The following is a 20,594-nucleotide window of genomic DNA, read 5'->3' as shown; positions in this document are numbered from 1 at the left end:
CAGGATGTACCTCAGCCGGTGCTGGATCCGTGTCTTTAAAAGTCCCTGAAGGGCGTTAAAAAAAAAAATAAATCCATTATACTCTAACTGATTTCTCTCTGCACTTCAGTTGCTGGAAGACAAAAGCAGATTCAATTACATCTTCTGCAGAGATGGTTTTAAAATTAGCAGTGGGGAAACAAAGAAATAAGGTTCTGGGGATTTTCAAGTACACTGGCAAGCGTTACCTCAAGAGAGCAGGAACAACTGAACTTCTGTTCTGAATCAGACCATTGGTGGGGTTTGGGTATTTGTGTTTTCTAGAATATAAAACGCAAGTGACAGGGAATAGGAAAATAATCTTCCCTATAGAGGACTATTAAAACCTATTGTTGCTGAAAAGAGTTCTCATGCTCCTTGAATCATTTTCACCACATCCACCTAGTGCAGCACTTTGTTTGATAGTACCTGCCATGTCAGAGAAAGTTGACAGAAGCAGAGAACAGACACAAATTCCTATTTTGCAGTAGAAAAAGAGATGTATAGAGACCACGACCAGTGGCAGTGCCAGGAAACAAATCTTCAGTTTACTTAACAGTGTTTTGCATTCCTGGTTCTGCAAAAAGGCAAATCCATAACACCCCTAATTTCTAGTACCATTACTTTTTAAAAGTTGCAGCCAAGCAAGTTGCAGTTCTAGGTCTGACCAAGTTCAGCAGCTAGTTTAAATACTCCTTTCCCAACTGTGTGGAATAATTGGGTTGTAACAGCCAATATGCAGGTGTGAAATCAATTTCACAACAATGGGAACAAGTGGAGAATTTTATCCCAAATGCCTTCTGAGTTCAGGTCACTTGGAACAAGTTAAAATCCATTATGCTGAACCATGTAACTGTTTCCAGAATCACAAACTGGTCTCAATTCTACCTAAAACTTTTTTGTTAAGTTTTTTAAACAGTGTCATCAACAAGTAGAACACATCCGAAATCATAAAGCTTCTAAACAACAGCAGATGCCCAAGTACAGTAATTCATTCACCCAGTGATGCTTTTAAACCAAGTGCTCAACCAAAAGGACTAACTGATGTGATCACAGGTTTTAATGACTGCAGCAGGCAAGAGAGTTGCATCAGCTCGACCAAGACTGAATTTGAGATAACAAAAATTTTTAGATCTTGTATCAAAAATATGGGATTAGGCTTCAAATGTGGGAGGGATTCCTTACAAATGCTGTAAAACTCTTGATATGAGTGTAGTGGGGGGAAACAGTTTTCCCCCTGCAGTTATAAAAAGGGTTTCCCCTGCAGTTATAAAACGGTAAAACCCCACGGGTTGGTGACCGTGGAAGTTTTGAAGTTTTAACCAATGAGCGCTTTTGCAAAATATAAACATACCACAAGCAAATGGAAGAGAAGCGTAGTTCTAGTTTGGTGGCAGAAGAGGTAGCCATGTTCTGAGGCCACAAGGAAAGGGGTTCGGAGCCCCTTGGGGCCTCTGGGGCACCCCAGCCCTTGGCTGGGGGGGGCGGCAGGGACTTGGAACAGCGTAATGCTGGGCTAAGTACCTGTGGCTCAAAGTTAAAAAAGTTTTCTCCACCGTGAGTGAGCTGAGACAGAGCAGCGGCAGAAGCAGCATCCAGAGACTGTGGCTAAGAGCCAAAAGATAAGAAAGTCACAGTATGCAGCCAAGAAGACACAGAGATGTCTAATGAAGAGAGAAAGAGAGCAGGACTAAACTCTACACAGAGTTTTGGGGGTAAGAACTGAACCAGACCCCCCAAAACCCTTTTGAGACCCCTCTTAAGTTGGGGTGGTGGACTCCTACTGGATGAAGTCCTAAAATGCAACATGCAGCACCAGAGAGAGAAGAACTGAAAAGCTCAAAGCGTCCTGGAAAGCTAGACTGGGACGGAGAAGGAATGCAGAGGAGGGTGACCTTGGCTTTCCCCCCCTTGCCACTGCTGCCAAGCCTAGCAGCCTGAGACAGAGCACAGGAGCTCTGGTAGAACTCTTGAGGCAAAGGCTTTCAACTGAAAGCTGCCCAAGATGTTCTGACTCAGGGGTGAACCCCCTGAGGAAGGGACTTTCACGAAGATGCCCCTGCACTTCGTGATATGACCATGGTGAAGCGAGTGTTGTCCCTGCTACGCAGCCCAAGGAGGAAGACCCTCGTTTGAAGACGGGTGGCCGAGGGGCTTGGATACCCCTCGTGTGTGCTGGCAGAGATCCAGCTGCTGCATGAGAAGAAGAGCGAAACAGATAAACCTGCTGCCTTAGAGACACTGCTGCTCTGAAGAAGGGATCTTTCCTTCTTCCCTCCTAGACTTTTATTTGGAGGGGAGGAGAGATCTGATCCATTGTAAATACTGATTTATCATAGTAGAGATAGTTGCGATCGTGTGTGTAATGTATTATAATATTTATGTGTACAGTCATTGTAATATATTCCCTTTCCCCCATTTTAAGTCTCGTGTGGTTGTCTGGAAAAAACCTTCTCACATTGAGTTGAGATTGGAGGGGGGGGGTTGAAGATAGGGAATTAGATTTTTGGGGCTCTCAAACCATGACAACGAGAAACACAAATATGAGGAATGAAATTTGGGGAAACGGTAAGTAACCACCTAATGTCAAATAAAAAAAGAATATCATTGTACAAATCTACTAGTTCTGAACTATCTAGCTGTAATATTCTTGTTCAACTTTACAAAAAACATTTTAATAACGGTTGAAACCGCTTCACTTTTAGCTCAAGTAAGCGAGCTTGAAAGTCACGTCTGTATGCAGCCTTTCAGCAGTCTTACAAGGTCATCGGTGTGCTTGTTGTCAATTTTCCTTGAGGAAGTTAAGAGATATTAAAGATACTGAAATCACACAAGTCAAGTCTCAACATTTTTAGAGATCAATAAAATCATCCTCCTGGTAATACATGACAGAAACATAACAACCAACAGCCAGGGAAGAGTTCCAATTCTTGTTCAGAATGTTCTTGTCCAGGATGCACAGGAAGGTAGATGTTTCAATAGGCTCAGCACAATGCTGTGTGTGCTATTTTCCTAAAAAGATTACAGGTCTAACACTGTGCTTACCTTTACAACATCATATCGGGCCACATCTGGATCTGGTTTGTTTTCATCCTTTAATTTTTTATCTTGAGATTTCTCTGTTCCATTTAATTCTTCCTCTTCCTCCTCGTCTTCCTCCTCATTGTTGGGGACAAAGGGGAATGTAGCCATCCCTTGGTACCACGAGAAAGTCCAATCAAGATATTTCTATAAGGAGAGTAAAAGCATATAAAAAAATTCTCCCAAAGAAATCATGAAAGACAAAAAATTTTCAAAGATGCTTTTCATTATGGAATGCTTTATTGATTCCTACCTAAACCCAGGAAAACAGGAACATAATAAAGGATATTCTAAACATATACAAGTAGAAAGCAATGCTTTTTCAGGGAAGTGATTTTAACCTCATACACACACACTTGGGAAACCATGAAAAGTAATTACTGTGACATGAATTAAATTCATTACACAGTCAGTCAGTCAGTCATGGCTAGGCTTTGCGAACGAAGATTTGGGAAGGCTCTATCCACATTTGCTACAGAAATTCATTACACAGGTAACAGAAATTTAGCTTAACTGGAACACATTTAGGATAATAAATAAATAAATAAATGATCAAACCACCAAGGCTCTAGAAGTTCAAATGAAATTTAACATTTATTGGCTCTATTGCCATTTCTGCACCTGTGTGGAACTTAGGTCACAAATAACACAGAAATAACACAGAAAGATCATGTAAAAATTGTTATTATAAAATAAAGACTACCAAGTGTATTTGTTCACATGTGTTTGGCTTTTCTTTGAACACCTCAAGCTTCAGCAAACAGAAAAACCCCTTTTTTTGTTCACAGCTAATGACAGTGTCAGGTCCTCTCAAGTTCTACAGTAATAGTGCAACAAGAGAGCTTCCAACTCTTCAGAGAGGGGATTGTTTCCATAACAGACTTGCTTCCTCCAAAGTGTTTTAGAATATAACAGATAGCCAAATCAAGTACTTGCACTGCTTAATTAACTGCTTTAAATTCCCACTTCCTGAACCCATAATCAGAAATAATTACCATATTAGTCAGAAAAGAAGTGGTAGACTTCAACTGCCAAGTAACAAGGAAGCACAAGTTATTATCAGACATTAAAAAAAAGAAAGAAAAGCAAGATTAACTAAAGATTGTGAGTGAATGACATGGTCAGAAGAGGCTTGACTTTAGGGGATGAAGCTATGAATCCACTAGGAATACAGTTTGGGACTACTGTCTTCCTTCCACGGAGAGAAGAAAAAACATAAGAAAAACGGCCTCCTTCTCAGGGCCACTGATGGATGAACAAAACCTTCAGACTAATTTTTATGTGTGTTGATCTTCAGTGTTTATAGTGCAGATAAATCCTACTTGTCTTATGAATCCTGGAGCAGAATGCCAGACTTTCAGCTCTGCTCCTTTCTCAGAGACCTTTTAAAATTCAGCAACACAAGACTCTAGGAAGGACTCTCCAAGTTAGAAAACATACTGACAGAGCACCCACAGTGCTGCTTCTGGCACCAACAGTTAGCATTTCCGGCTTACACAAGACATCACGCCACAGGCTTTGATCTGAAAATCAGAGCACTGCAGACATTATAAATCAGAGCAGTATCAGAAGAAAGAAAAACACAATAAGAAGCTGATTTATAGCACTAATTACCTACCATGGGTGGGCAGGACTCATCTAGCAGAACTCCATTAGGCTCATAGCTTAGAAAAGGAGCAACATGTGGAGAAAGCTATCTTCATTTCTATTGCCTCCCACCAGGGATAGCTCTACAGGCCTGGTAAAATTGCAGGGAGCTTCTACCCACTCTTGTCTGTCACCAGCCCCTCTGCAGTCAGACATAGGAGCAGCTCTCAAGAAAGGAACTTGCAACAGAGCCCACAGCATGCTTTGCCTATAACAGACTGCTTCTGTCCAACCAGGAATACATTTTAATCTTGTTACTGGAGGGTCTCTACTAGCTCTGAACACCTAAAAGAAGTCTCAACCTTCTACCAGGTGAAAAAGCATCAAGAAAATAAACATATGAGAAGGCAAAATTAGGTATGTATCAGTGTTACAAAAGAACATGGGAACAAAAGCACATGAGAACTGCAGAAAATGGACAATGAGAGAAAAAGAAAATGGCATTATTATGAGGCATAAAGGAAAGCATCTGTTAAGAAGCAGGAAAACTATAAAATAAGAAAACAACAACATAAGAGGCCATATTAAAAAAACTAAATTCTACACATACATTAGTAGTGGCCTGATCTAGATGGCAAAGATATCAAAAGAAAGAGAAACTCAACTCAGCAGCCCACATGGAATTTAATCATGGGGCAGAGTTAATTCAAACAGGTGGAAAAACAGATACCTGAATCTCTCAAACTGGGATAACATACTCCAGTGTCTGTCCCAAAGCACAGGAATGATATTCTCTTCATCATCAAGCTAACCTGTCCAGTAAGCCTTTGTTCAAGCTACTTACCATGTCTTCTCATTCTGATTCCTGTGAACAGCTCAGTTTGAAATCAAACCCAAGCACTTATTGTCTTACCTCATCATCGAGGGACACCAGTAGAGCCCGGAGAGCACCAACAGATGCTGCCATGACATTATCCACTGCATCATCCAGAGAGAAGCGCAGCAAGAAGAGAAACCCAGCATCAAGCAGCAGACGCAGAACGCTGCCTTTCAAGGAGGAAGCAAACTCTCCAGCCCTGGCCTGAAAAGTATGCCACACAGAGCCAGGGTTAAGGCTGTCTCAGCTGGGTACATCTCAACATTCCACATCTTTGCCTCCTCCCTTTTCTACTGTAAAGTTGCTAAACTGTGTGCAGGTTTTTTTCCTTTATTTTATCCTCCTGTCATTCTACAGAGGCACACAACTACAGTTCTTTAATGCAAGAATATTTTCTTTCTAAAGTCTGAACCCATCTTTTGACTTCACTCTGTTCTGCCCCATTGTCCTTCTCAAAACAACACTGCTATTTCTTCTCTGTCTCCAATGCCATTAGGTAGAAGGTTAGCACTTCCCTCAAGAGTTAGGTGGAAATGTGCACAGAAGTATTCATTTTGCTTTATGGTATTGGCACATTGCTCTATGAGTAGGCTTGGTTCTTTCTCACCTCCTACAGGAAATGCACAATGTGAAGCTGGCTCAGACAACCAGAGTGAAAGGGTCAATGCCAAGAATAGGTTTGTCACAAAAGTAACACCAAAAAAACCAAACTTGTGTCCAAATCAACAAAAGAACTGAAGCTGCAGCACTTCTGCCAAATAACACTTGGAACAACTTGTTGGAAGAACACTCTGGAACCCTTCAGAGAAACCCCAATCTCAGTTTGTTATATCCCAACACTAGGTTTTCTAACAGTAAGGATCCTCAGTGAAAAAGAATGCCTTGTAGGTGACTTTGCTTACCTCTATTGAAGTGCAGAAAGCAAACAACTAGTACTAGAGAATCTGGGCCCTGATACATCAGAAATTGGAATTATGGGGAGAATTTCTATAGAAAGTGACCTACCTTTTGAACAATACGACCTAGGACCTGTAGAGCCAGTGTCCTCTGTTGTGTAACTTGGCTGCGAGACAAATGAAAGAGTTCTTGGAGAGAATAACCAGCTCTCTAAATGGCAGGGGAGAAACAGAACAAAGAAACCAAAACCAACCCTCAGCTATAGGTAAAAACAGGCCTCTTAAAATAAGATTAACTGTAAAAGACTGAATAACAGAAGATAAAACTGCAATGCAATGTTGTTTGCTACTTTGTGTGCAATTGCAGAAGAGATTCTCATAATTGATGTGACAGGAGAATACAGAACCTCTTAAGAATAGGAAGTACATGCACCTTTTTCCAATACCACAGAACCTTAATAGCATTAACAGAGTTTTCTGGACATAAAGCAGTTAATGTATGCAGACTCAATTTGTCTCTAGGAGTTTGTTTCTAAAGAAAAATCACTCATCTGCGTTTTTCTAAGATCCTTTTTTGTCACTAAAAAGTCTTGACACAAAAGGAATCTACCAAATGAAACACAGAAAACAGAAATGGATGTACCCTTTCTACTATATTATACCTACCTCTGCCTCTTCTCCATGGTGATGCAAGCCTAGATGTGTTGGCAAATCAGCATCTGCAGGAATCAATTCTCCTTTTAAACTGAATCGAGCTTGCATTCCCTACAACAAATGGGTGGAGGGAGAAAACTATTATTTCTATTGCTGTCCACTCCATTCATCACTTAGAATACCATTTTTTACATCAACTGCTGGAAGATGACAGTTCAAAAATACCCCATATCAGGCCCCAAATTCTTTAAAAAATTTACAGACTGAGTAGCCAGAGGACTAGGCTTTGAAGCCTTCAAAACTGTTACTGCTGAGAAGCATGATTCAGACACAAACATGCAAATATCAGTTTCTGCCTTCAAACCTCTTTGGTTTTCTTCTGCCGGGGTGAGGGCAAATCTTTCATCCATTCTAGCTTCTCAAACTCCACATTATCCATGTGAATCCATTCCTTCCTGGGCTTCACAGGCAGATCATCATCTTTGTGTGGGGGGAAAGAAATGGCAGTCTTACTTTCTAAGATAGAGATGAAGAAAATACAATTCCCCCTGTGCCAAGCTACTCAGCTTAAAGACTGCTTCAAATATAGGATTACATAAAAAAAAAGAAAACCATTTTCAAACTGTCTGTTGTCTGATGCATAAACATCAAAGGTTTAAAGCTATTTTCATCTTTCATGAGAGCTAGAAAAGGAAGTAAACAGCACTGTAATGAAATTCACCGACAAAGCTAATTTAGGAGAAGTTGAACAGAAGTCAGGACACAAATAAGGTAAAATTATCAGAACTAGTGCAGAAAAAATAATATCAGCCTTACTTTTGAGAAAGCAAACTAATATCATGCAAGGAGGGGAGTGTTAGGGGAGATGTGAGATGATTCAAAAGAATTAATGCAGAGAGTCCAAGAAAATTATTGGAAGCCAGTATGATTTCAGCCCAGAAACACTGAAGAGAGCACAAATACTATTATTTGTGCTTTTGTTGCATTCATGATGGTGCTCTTCAGTATCGCCCCTAAAGGCTTGAGGAGACCAGCTTGGGAAACAAAACAGCTGAAAATTTGCACAGCTTGCCAGGGAGAGAGCTCGGTGGGGAAACTGGACAGCTGAACAACAATGTCAAAGGTACAAGTACCAAAGGAAGAAATTACTAATTTAACTTTATAAAGAGCTTTGATTAGAAGAATTTGAGAAACAAGACATTTATGCCTGACATCATAAGAAGTGCCCTAGGAAAGAGACAGATCAGCATGTGGAAGAATGTCAGAAATGAAGGGACTAGAGAGATGTAACTGGAAGTTATTTGAACGCTAGGAAAGGTAATGCTTTTTTACTAGGATATTATCCCAAACCAGAATGAGAAGAGATGAGCTAAGAAGTCTTTCAGAAGTCTCAAAAGAAATCACACATACAGACAGTAACAGGCAGTCTAAGGGCATGAAAAGCAGCATTGCCACTTCTGCTGGAGCTGCCCAGAGCTCATTTGCATTGCAGCTATTAATCCTAGTGCTGTGGTTCTTCTCTTGCAAGGAACAGTGAGTCCCACTGAGATGCTCTTCTTTCATCAGATCTTTTCCTGCTGATAACTGGCCTGAAACCCAACCTTTTACTTTGCTCCAATTAACAGATAAACTTTCATGAAGGGTGCTCATTCTCTATAGGATGAAGCTTCACTCTTATGATCAATGTGGTAATGGATCAGGCAAAGAACCAAGCGCAGAGTTATCTTGCTCAGCCAGAAAGCTGTTCTACAGAATTTCAGCCAAAGGCTCAGCACGCATTTTAATTGAAGAGAAGGAAAAAACATCAGAAATGTATGAAAGCAGAATGTTTGTGGGTGGTAGATGCAAAACTAGAGGAAATAAAATCAGCAGAAAAATGAAATATATTGACGTTTGTAATTTAAGAAAATGTTTTCTCCATTAATCATCAAATTAATAGGGTTAAGTCATTCTGTGAACAGGATTACGCATGTTACTACCAGCCCTTAATATTATGATCTTGTCAACAAAAAAAGATGGATATATATTTCAAGGCATCAGCAGATTGTTACTGAGAAATCCCTTTGCAAAAACACAAGCTGACAGCACGGATGCAACATTTGCACTGAACTTTTTCAGACTTGGGTTACATTAAAGGCTACTACCCAACCTCTTCACTTTCTGCTTTGTTTCCCCTTTTGTCTCAGTGCCAGAATCTGCTTTTCCATTTCATAAGATTACAAGTTTCTGGATAAAGGCTTCACCATCTTGTTTCTAATAAACAGTAGCCTTTTATCTCATTAGAGAGGCAGGTCTGACTTTTGAGCAATCCCATTGCTTTGTGTCATCATACTCTCCCTGGGGAAATTCAGTGTAACCCAGCTGGGCTATTCATGATGAGTTTATTTCTGAGCATGATCAGATGCTAAAATCCCAACATTAAGTGATAACGTCAGATTAATTTTTACATCTCCTGTTGGCCAAGATGGGCTGCAGGCATAAACTCAGGTGCTGTAAAGGCTACCCTTGGTTTTATAACTGTGTTCCACTCACATTTTCTTAGTTATTTCAAATACCTTGGGAAAACTCCTCTTTTTTCCTGTGCAGTCTTCTATAGGAAGCAAAAGATGTCAGCACACAATGCTCTAAACACTGAACTATTTCCAAGAGCACCGCTATGGAACTCCACCACTACAGGCTGAACAACATGCTTCTATTGCTCCCAGGTGAATAAAAGAATTTCACTTAATCTGGTGCTACTTGTGCACTCAATTGTTTTGGAACTAAAAAAGAACTAAGAATAGTCCTTTTGATTAAGATGGATTTGTAGAAAAGTAAAACTTGGGGAGAAACAGCAAAAGGACTGTTCAGTCAAGTGTTTTCATCAAAAAGAGGTTAATTAGCTTTATTTCTCCTGCACATGTACATACATTCACTCACAGACTCATCCTTCTCAGCAAGAAAAAGGTAAATGGTTGTTATCTCTTGCAAACATCAAGATGAAATCCAGGGGTGATTCAGAGACTTCTTTAATAGTCTGCATGTTACTGGAATACAAAGAATGCATTAGAAGAGAGGATCAGAGGAGATGGAGACAGCCAAAAATTGACATGAAATTGTGGGAGAAGCATACTATGAACAAAAGTGTGAAGAAAATGAGAATGTGATCCTAAAAATCACCACAGAGAAAAAGAAATCGCTAAAGAAAAAAAAAAGCAGTGAGGAAATAAAAGCAGAAGCTTAAGGAGAAAACTCTTACTTTCTCTGCCATGAAAATGTATGGGTTGCTCTTGTTGCTGCTGCTAAAGCAGCTTTCTCCTCATACAGGTATATATTGAGCATTAAAGAGTTCTATCATAAGAGGCAAGAGCTCTGTAGCATTCTTCACAAAAAGCAGAACAACACTCTACACCTTAATACTTCCCACTCCATTCACAGTACAAAGAAAAGAACCGTATCCTGTGGAAATCACTGTCTGGGCTCTGAGACACAAATCATAGAGTGGGTCCATCAGGAGCAGTGTCATGCTAAGAGATCCATGCTCTATATGAGCAATTTCCCTGAAGTGAGACCATCATTTCCATGCTATCCTGTGAGCAAATCACTAACTCTTACCTACCCATCACCCTCTTGTCCCCAGTCAGTTCCAGTTAAAAGAAATTATTCAAGCAGCAGCTGAATCTCACTACTTACACTCTCCTGTTTCCCTGTTCACACAACAGAACAGAAGAGTAACAATGCCAAGTTTAAACTACATTTTTCATCCAGAGGCCTCAGAACAAATTTCAAAAACAAAGCAAGATCTCCCATTGAATAGCTCAGCTCCATTACATAGTGTATCACCTTTCTAATCTGTGAAGCCCATTGATCAATATGGATTGATGTACAAACACCATACAAACCTAACATTTATGTTCAGAAAATTAACAACATGCACTTTGTTTCTTACCTGTGATTTCTACCTTCACATTTTCTTCCTTCCTCACAGATTCTTCCAGACCCAACTCCTGCATGGAAAGAGATGATCTTACACCATGCTGAGCTATTGGCAGAGATTCCACAAACTCCTCTGGTCTGTTCTGTTCCATTTTTAACTCTTTTTTCTGGCCTTCATTGTTACCACGTTGTGACTTTAAGAAAGCAACTAAACTGGGATCTGCAAGTATTGACAAAGAGACAGACAGAGATGTGACAGAAAGTCTCAAAATACTTCATATGCCTATGGTTCCTGCTATTTATGTTCCAGTCTTTTCCACATGTCCTCTTCTTCTGTACCAATTGTCACTTCTTTTCAAACTGAGGCATTTCACTGCTTTAAGACCTCTTAGGCACATAAGCTGGGTGCAACTGATGGGTGAGGAGACACCAGAGAAAGAACTGACAAATCTCTTTCAAAGTAAAGCAACCACAAAAATTCTAGTTATTTTCTCAACTTACAAATAAAGAGATCATTTTTTCTTTCCCCCATCCCTGATACTGAAAAGGCACATCCAAACAAGACTATTCATTGTGGAGAGAATTCTGTCTGTTAATTACAAGAGGGACCCAGGTCTGACAGTTCAGTCACCCTGCCTGTGGACCACTCAGTGGCATCAATCTGAACTCTACGAGAATACACAGGACAGACATCACAAAAAGAATTACCTGCTCTTTATTCAATTGCACTAGAGCTGCAGTTCATAGTCTAGATAGTACATTACAAGAAGGAGACCTTGTTTGTTCTGAACTGACTTCTCATCCTGAGAGTCAATTATCATCTGACAACATTCAGAAAACAGACACAGCCATTCTCTTCGTGCTTTTGAGTGGAAGAGAAACATTTGGAAGGTAGATGTGTTTTGAAGGATAGGTTATATTCTTATGGCTCTAAGATGGTCGTTTTACTTTCAGATCTGCTACAGATATATCCCACAGATATATCATTTTGGATGGAGTGCACTGTCTCTGAATACTCTTCATCTAGAAGATGGTGCTGGGATGCTTACACCAGAGGTTGAGTAAGAGATTGTGCATTGTGCTTCTGTGTCAGTTCTGGCCCAAGTCTGTACAAGGTACAGAAATACTCCAATAAGCAACGTCAGAGATATATAAAGTAAAAGAACATAACACCTACATTGGTTATTTATTCTTTAGAGGGCAAGCAATTTAGAAACGCTCTGTACCTAAGTCATCTCAAAAATGACTCCCGTGTCTCTGAAACATCTATCCCACACTTTTGATTGCTGCACCTTCTCCTCATGATGCAGTTTAAACCCTCCTTGGCAAAGGACAGGCATTCAGCCCAGTCCCATTAAAGTATTCATATTTTTTCTGAATGCAAGCAGAGCTTTCACTTTCTCACACTTCACTGTACACAGCAAGGAAAAGACGGTATTCGTTATTTCATCATTTCACACAGTGGCAAACAAGTCACTGATCAAGTCAATCTGTGCACAGTATGTCAGAAACTAAGCCTGCTTCTGTCCAGAGTCTCCATGAGCAAAACCAGAACAGTACCAACAATAAGACTCTGAAGACACCGCCCAGCACAGAATTGCCTGCTCATCCTCATACTTCACACCATGAAGTATCATCTGCTTCATAACTAAGAGGTTAACTCTGGGACTGGGCGGCATTTAACACCCATAAATCATTCACTTCTGAGTACAGAGAAAAAGTCTCCTTAATCCACAGTTCTGTGCCTGTCCAGTTCCAAAGTTAATCTGTAAGTCAGCAATTCAGTTTAGGAGTTGCTTCATCATGCATAAATCCCTACCCACAAGTATTCTGGAATTCCAAAATTACTCCCAGTTTCCTTAAGACCTCAAAGACTGAGATCTACAGTTCTAACCCATAGGGCATACAGAAAACCCACATTGCTTCAGAAAATATTGTTCAAAAAGACTTAAAATACATCCTATCCTTTTTAACCTCCTTCAGTATTCACTTCAGTAATATCCCAAAGGATGGAGTGGTGAGGACAAGGAGCAAAGATAACAAATCAGTCATAAGAATAAAGTGAATAAACAGGGTATTTTTCATACACATGCCATTGTTACAAGCAGTGAAGCTAAACAAAATAGTAATTTTGGAGAGTTCAGGTCTCTGAATGAAGGATGTACCCAAACATTCTGTCTGCAATTATTTTGCAGTTCCTTTGCCACCTTTCCAGTTATACCCAATATTCCATTGCTGCTAGCAATGAAGTCAAGATCATGAATATGATCTTTAAGCTGAGCCCACGATTTATACATCTAAAATGCTGCTCACATGTAAATTTGATGCTAGAGGATCTGAAATTATGAGTATCTAAAAAATCCTTGTCTGCCACCTACATCTGTACATCTGCTCTTTTTAAGCATATAAATCCATTGAACCCAATGCCAACAAGTTTTACAGTGCCTTAGGTCACACAAAGTCTTATCAAACATACCACAGTTTGTTCTCCTCTGCCTGGTCATCAGCTGCCAGTGACAGGCATTCCCAGAGCACCACTGTGAACAGGGCTCCAAACCAGAGACCAGATCCCTGTCAGAATTCCTGCACCCAACAGCCTGATAATTAAAACACTTTTTCAAGAAGTCAAGACTAGTTGTAAGTTCTTCTGCTCTACCAAGAATAGATTTGAATTGAAATCTCCCACATGCCCATATGCTCTCTCTATTCAGATACTGACAGTTCTGGCCCAAGTCTTAGCACTTTGGAGAGGAAGACCAAGAGCTCGCTCTCACCTCAGCATTGCTATAGCTTTGCTTTCTTATCTGCTTCAGAGAATTACGTTCTAGGACCTTAATACACGTATATGTAACCGTTATTTGGTGTGCAAAGCAACAGAGTGCATGGAGCATCTTATCCCACAGCAGAGGGGGGATGAGAAAGACTTAAGCCAAACTATCTCTCACTGAGAAATAAACGCTCTTTAATTCCTTCATACTTAGCTCTTATTCATAAGCTACTGACATGGCATGGAAGATAGATGATACACATATGGAATGAGCAGGAATTCTATGCTCCCATCTCTGACCTGTGAACTTGTTAAGACTCCAGGACATCTATACACGTAGTAAACTTTCACATCTCAAGAATCGACCCTGGGAAGCACATACCCATTTGAGCCAGAAGCCTTGCCTGCTCCTGCAGGATCTCTTCCTCAGACATGGACCGCAGCTTCTCCAAGTTCTCTTTGTGAATAGCTTCAGCTTCCTGCTCACTCTTTTGGCTTCCAAGACCCTCTCCCGTTATGAGACAAGGACGCTGAGAGGTCGAAAAGTCACCAGTTTTATTGGTAAGATCTAGCAGAGAAAGCACTTAGTGATTTAAGTGTCTACAGCATCGTGACTAAATCTCAATTCTGTCATTACCAGGCTTCCAAAATTTCTTCTTTTTTTTTTTTACTTTGGTAGCAAAGTTAAAATAGGAGTAAAGAAGTTTAGTTCAGATTCAAACAAAACTAAAATACTTGGGCTTTCACCCCCCATCACAACAAAACATCATTTCCATCTTGGTTTTTTTAGGAGCTTGAGGAGGGGATGGGGGGGAAAGCAATTTTGCTCCTTTAAAGCAAAGCAATGGCAAGAAAAAGTAAATTGGAGCATAATTCACAATTCAGGAGTTGGAGCATTCATCCCAGTTAGTGAATATTTGATTCTTTCTCTGTCCAAGAACACCTGAACCCACATTTGTACGTCAGCTGAACCATGACCTAGTAAATACCTGCTGAGTGAGACAGAAAATTACAGCTATTAGGTAAACCAGTTTCTGGACTGATACAAGATACGTTATCAACACCAGCATGTTTGCTTGTAACAATGCCTTGTACTCACCCTTAAGGGTTAAACATACTAGAAATTTCAGTAGGGGAGCATTTTTCCTACCCTGAACAAAATGAAGTCCCCTTTATCAGCTGATATAAATCCATTTTAAATGTTCACTTTATTTAACAATAGCACCAGGGTAACATGCTCCTTTGGTCAGAGCGAGACCCTCCAGCTGCCCTGAAACCCACTATACAAGGACCTAACTTAGTGGCTTTATTCCTTATGTTTTATTCATATGCTCCATATATTGACTCAGAACATCCCTATGATCCTAAACTAGCCTACCCTGAAAGCATCAAATCCCTGTTCAAACAACAGAGCAATGACACTCATCATAACATCAGTAAGGTTTGATGTCATCTCCACAGCAGTTGTTTTGCATACTGAGCAGAAAGAGATAAGACAGATCGACCTGGTAAAAGCTTCAGTAAGCTTCCCCCCATTAGCAACTAAACTGAGGGTTACTAGGTACAAACATGTTGTTACTATAAGAAATTGACCTCCCTCTTTTGCTTCTAATGATCCTGCCACAGCAATCTTGCTGAGGAGGTCAAGCAGTTTTCTAATCCCCCTGTTGTGCTGCTACATTTTAGAAGTGTTCTACTTCAAGAGGATCACAGCTATAGGGCTGCTCTATTTCCCTTTGAGATTTGCCCAATTGTAACAGGATATACAGTAAGCACAGTATAGTGACCTGGATGGTGGATTTGTGCACACACAGCACAGCACACCTGGGGTTCTCATACCAATTCTCTGATGGAAGTCAGGGCTGATACAAACCTTAACCAAATGGTGATAATCTTCAAATGACATCTGGCCTCTATTTCAATGTCAAAAAGAGGGAGTCAGGGTAAAAGCCTGATGACACATGGTGGTCCTAAGCAAACTGGACTGCCCAAGACACACACAAACAAATTAAAAAGCCTGGAGATGCTGATACCAGTTGAATTGGCTTCATCTTTCCTTGTCACGTTGCTGTCAGACAAGTAACTGCTGGAGGTGGCACTGACTCATCAGCACTGCCTCACAGCATTCCTTATGGAGCAAAGCCACAGTCTCATGGCAGCAGATCTGATGACGGAAGACTGAGCTTTCAATCATCTAGGTAGGAGTGAGAACCCACATCACTGTGGTCTCAAACGCCTTCAACAAACACAAGAACCACCTTCTTCCTAAAATTGTGTAAATCAACAACGAAACAAGAAAAACTTTGCATATAGCAAGCAGAAAGAAAAAGGAGGACAAGAACCTTGAAAAATAAATCTATTTGGCCCCATGTGAAGCAAAAAGGAAATCAGTGAGAAAGTTAACCCAATTTTTAGAATGTTAATCTGTGTCTCAGAGCATTTAAAATCCTAGTCACAACACAAACATTCCAAGTAACCTTGAGATTCTTAAACTAAAGACAACAATGCTACCATAACTTAAAAATAAGGTGTACTGACGTTTCTGGTTACTAAGGCTATGTAAATACGATAGGCTGGATAAGTAGAACCTTCTCCACTTACCACCCCTGATGCTGGGGAAAGGTGTCTCTCCCGCTGATTCCTGAGAATCCAAGGCATCCAGTGCAGCTGATCTTCCTTGCACACAGTCGGCAGCAGAGGGAGCTGTTGCTGCCTTTTCAGCAGTTCTTTTCGCTGCCATCTTCTGCGCAAAGATGCTTTTTCTTCCAGATCCCACCTTTACCTACAAACAGGGAAGCCATGTGTCACCACTTTCCTCTGCAGGCTGCCCCAGCCACTAACAAGTATATAGATCTGATCCTAAACATACCGTCAAATAAGATTTCGGGACATGACTCAGAGAAGCTGCTGGCATCCACCTGGCCTTTTCTGTGATCGTGCTATTCTTTTTTAAACACAGTTTAATGTTAGGACAGAGAGACAAAAATATGCATGTTTTCGGTAGCTAGAGAAGGAAGATGATTAACTACTAAGTGAATTCAAGCACGGCAAGTGCACCTAAAATATCACCAAACACAACAGTTCCAGCTTTCCTGCTGTTTGGAAGGTCGGCATAGCTGAATACTTTGGATTTCTGAGGATGAATGGGGCTGTACTTCACTGTGCTCACCACAGGCTTGGAACAGACTTCTTATAAGGTTATTAGAGAGCAGCAGGGTGAAGAGATTTACGCAATAAGAAATAGGCAAATGGTGCTAAATAATCCTGACTAATTTACTGTGCTGCTTGTCCAGGTGATGGAAGGGCACAGCTCTGAACAGCCTTGCACAGGATGCACAGGAAATCCAAAGCAAACTAAGCAAAAAATCTCTTGCACATACCCAGTCCAGAGAAGAAACTTAAAAGGCAGTCTGAACATTGAGTAGCTGCTTTGTGCACTCCTGTATCAGGTAAACAGTACTGGTACTTAAAAAAGTATTACCCCTGCCTTTCAAAAAAGTTGTCCTTCAAAATAAGCTACCTCCTCCAACCAACCACAGCTATCAATCACATACCAATTTCCAGCATCTGACTCCCACTCAGCTAGCAGCTCTTGCTACTACAGCAACAACCAATAATAGCAGCCATGGCTTCCAGTTTTACAGCCTCAGAAAAAAAATATGTCAAAATCCAAAAAGCTGCAAAAGATAATCCTTACAACCATATTTCAAATGTCATGCTAGGAGAATTAAGGTGCAACTTCGATAAGAACAGACTTAATCAAACCTGGTGGACAAATTAACAGAGATTGTTCCTCAGAGGAAAACAAGCAGAACAGGATCAATTCTATTACAGCAGTGCAGATTTGATCCACCTTACTGAAGTTAGCTGAAGGGGGCTGCCTTTTTCCTAACCCAAAAGGATTCCAACATTATTTACCTGCAGGGTTTGGAGTGCCTACTTGATGGCAACTTGGAAGAAAAACTGTCTCCTACACTAAGATGGCAATACCAGTGATATGTTGAGCTAACTCATGATCTCCAGCAAACTAAGTCAATTATTTTGAGCCTTACCAAGCCTCACCAAGCATTAGGCTTTACTGTGGAGAAGTTTTAATTTTTAATGAAGGTAGCATAAAATGTCTGCTCCCAATCTTACCTCACTTTTTATCTCGGAGCGGTGAAATGACCTTGGAAATGGGTCTCCTGTGGGCACTGGCATGTTCACTGCTGCTGCACTGGTGTCTCGTTCCTGAAGAAAAAAAATCAAACCATGTAGAAACCCTTGCAACAGCCAGATATGTTTGTATCATTTAGCTGAGAGCAGACTCAAAATCTCTCAGCTCTGCAGTTCACATCGTCATCAGGCTCAGAACACCTTGTGCTTATTTAGAGCCAAAGTGAGCTATTTTCCAAAAGGCTAGGCTGCCAAACTCCACACATCACTCAAAGAATTAGATAAAGGAAACCTTTAACATCCCCCTCAGAGTCCAGAAATTCATCAAAATCTACACTACAGAACATGCCTGCATGCAAGCAGTGTGACCTGTAGGCAGTTTGGGCTGGAAAGCACATTTGAATCCGTATTTAACTGACAGCAAAAATACACCCAAAGAGCTTTTTCTTTCAAGGTGTTCCAGAACACTGGTTACAGTGCTGCTTCATTACACTGTAGAAATAAAAAGCAGCAGAGCCCTTCATCCCTGTTTAGTTTAAAGCATTCAGAAAAAAACCACTAGATCATCACGAGAAAAAAGACATACAATGATTTTGCTTAAGACTGCTGTAATGTGTTGATCATGACTCTCCAGTGTGTCCTCCGGATCTTCATCCTCAAAGTGGACAGAAGCATTTTTGATCTTGGACTTTTTTGGAGGAGCTGGAGTTAGAGCTGGGAGAATATCAGGAAAACCTAGGGAGGAGAAGTAATAAGAAAAAAAAAGCAGTCAAGTTACTTATATAACCACTGTGCATTAGGTACAGACCAAGGCTGCCTAATAGCACCTATTACTGCTCCGATGAGAAATAAAGATGAGGAAGCAATAAGACAATTATGAGTCCTCTGTTTTTGACTTGCACTGAGTAGCAAAGAGAAACATGCTCAAGAATTTTATTATTTATGTATTGGCACAAGGTCTTTTCAAAGAGTTCCATAAGCAGGAGAGGGTACTGAGATCTGACTGCAAGCACTAAGGCAAGAAGCAAAGCCGTACAGAAACAGATACTATCCTTGCAGGTTGTGTTCAGGCACAGGAAAGCATATTTCCACTGCCAGCTGTAACAGTGAGGGATTTGTATGACCATGAACAAGTCAAAGCCGTCTTTTCACTTGCTATGAATAGATCATATCTCCTCTATCTGGAACTAAAAACTGCAAGATTTAAATTGTTGCTTTTTAAAAAGCACCTTGAGCTTCTCAAGCACATGACACAAGTTACTACTGATGTAGGAAACAAAAGCAAGCCAGATCTGCTGGCTGAAAGCTGGAGCTGTTAGCAGAGCTAAAATTCAAAGATGCTGAGAACAGGGTCTGGATGGATGGCAAAATAAGCACTGAGTGTCCAATTGGTACAAATCACAGAAAACACTCTTGCTAGCAAGGTACCAGAGACAGCTGATAAATGTGGACAAAGGCAACAAAGGATGCTAGTAACATTGGACAAGTAACATTCCAACAAGGCTAAGAACGAAAAATACTTCAAGGAGGACACAAATGCGGGGCAAAAGCAACATTGGGTTGAGAGGCAGGTGAAAGGCAAGCAGTGAGGAACATGAAAGGGACAGAGAATCTTAGTAATTCAGAGAAGCTCAGAAGAGAATTTACCATCCAACATGACTACATCCTTGTTGTCCTGTAGCGGGGGTCTCCCAGCATCTATGCTCCCTTCCTCCCCCTTCCTCTTATCTGCTTTCTTCACAATCTTCACTGCAGGTGAAGCTCTGGCTGCCAGGAACTGGTTTTGAAAGTGCAGCAGGTCTGCCTCAGACTCCCCAGGTTTTGGTCTTGACAACATCCTGCCTTCTTGCTCTTGCAGTCTAGTCCTATGTGCTGTTCACATAGAACCTAGTGAAGACAATGAAAACTGGTTACAGAACTGGATTGCCTGGAATTAGGATGAGGACAGCATGGGAAAACTGTTTGTTTCTGTCCCACTCTTATGTTCCTGTACATAATATAGCCATCCTACTTCAGGATCACCCCAGGACGCAACTAGATGAACCAGAGTCCCAGACAAACTGCTGCCTCGTTCTTCATTGCTGAGCAACACACTACTAGACAAGCCAACATCTGGTCTACCAGTCCACTGGGAGCAGAATGGCATCCAGCCAGCAAAAATCCAGCCAAAAAGTGCATCACTGACAGAATGCCAACAACGTGTCCTTGGATTTGCAAAGTCAGGGCAGCACCTGGTCCATGACAAGAGATTTGACTTAGTCCATTATCAATATCAACCAAGAAATCAGAGACACAGTATCACACAAGTAGAGTGTTTGCAAATGCATTACACACCAATTGAATCACTGAGCAGCAATAATGCTGCAGACCTGACACCCTCCCACACTCGCTACGTTGAAACAATTTGTACGTATTTGATCTCTTCCACTCGCAAAAGCCCATCAGGACTCAGTGATGACTTACTGTGAAGATGGAAAGGAAAGTGGATATGGATTTTTAAAGGCACAGCTATCTGCCATATGGACAGGCTGCACGCATGAGAAAGTGCAAAGCTTGGAAGTGAATCTCTCTCTTAACCTCAGACCAAAACGAAGTGCAATCATTGGGCAGGCACAGCTGCTGCCCTGAAGCCAATATCTGGTCT

General features: G+C 40.9%; 1 protein-coding gene across 1 annotated transcript in view; it reads right to left on the bottom strand.

Annotated features, from left to right (window-relative positions):
• The window catches only part of RPAP1 (RNA polymerase II associated protein 1), a 38,246-nt gene extending 17,999 nt beyond the window's left edge, over positions 1–20,247 (bottom strand). The window contains 12 exon segments of the mRNA XM_017812863.1: positions 2–45; positions 3,064–3,246; positions 5,600–5,767; positions 6,569–6,670; positions 7,126–7,224; positions 7,478–7,593; positions 11,042–11,248; positions 14,178–14,363; positions 16,397–16,577; positions 17,933–18,025; positions 18,537–18,685; positions 19,598–20,247. Coding sequence (XP_017668352.1) covers positions 2–45; positions 3,064–3,246; positions 5,600–5,767; positions 6,569–6,670; positions 7,126–7,224; positions 7,478–7,593; positions 11,042–11,248; positions 14,178–14,363; positions 16,397–16,577; positions 17,933–18,025; positions 18,537–18,685; positions 19,598–19,787 — 1,718 coding nt within the window. The 5' untranslated portion in view covers positions 19,788–20,247.
• Positions 20,248–20,594: the final 347 nt, after the last annotated feature.

This window comes from Lepidothrix coronata, unplaced genomic scaffold (assembly GCF_001604755.1).
Source record: "Lepidothrix coronata isolate B3197 unplaced genomic scaffold, Lepidothrix_coronata-1.0 Scaffold1, whole genome shotgun sequence".
NCBI classification, from domain to species: Eukaryota; Metazoa; Chordata; class Aves; order Passeriformes; family Pipridae; genus Lepidothrix; species Lepidothrix coronata.
This window is presented reverse-complemented; position numbering and strand designations above follow the sequence as displayed.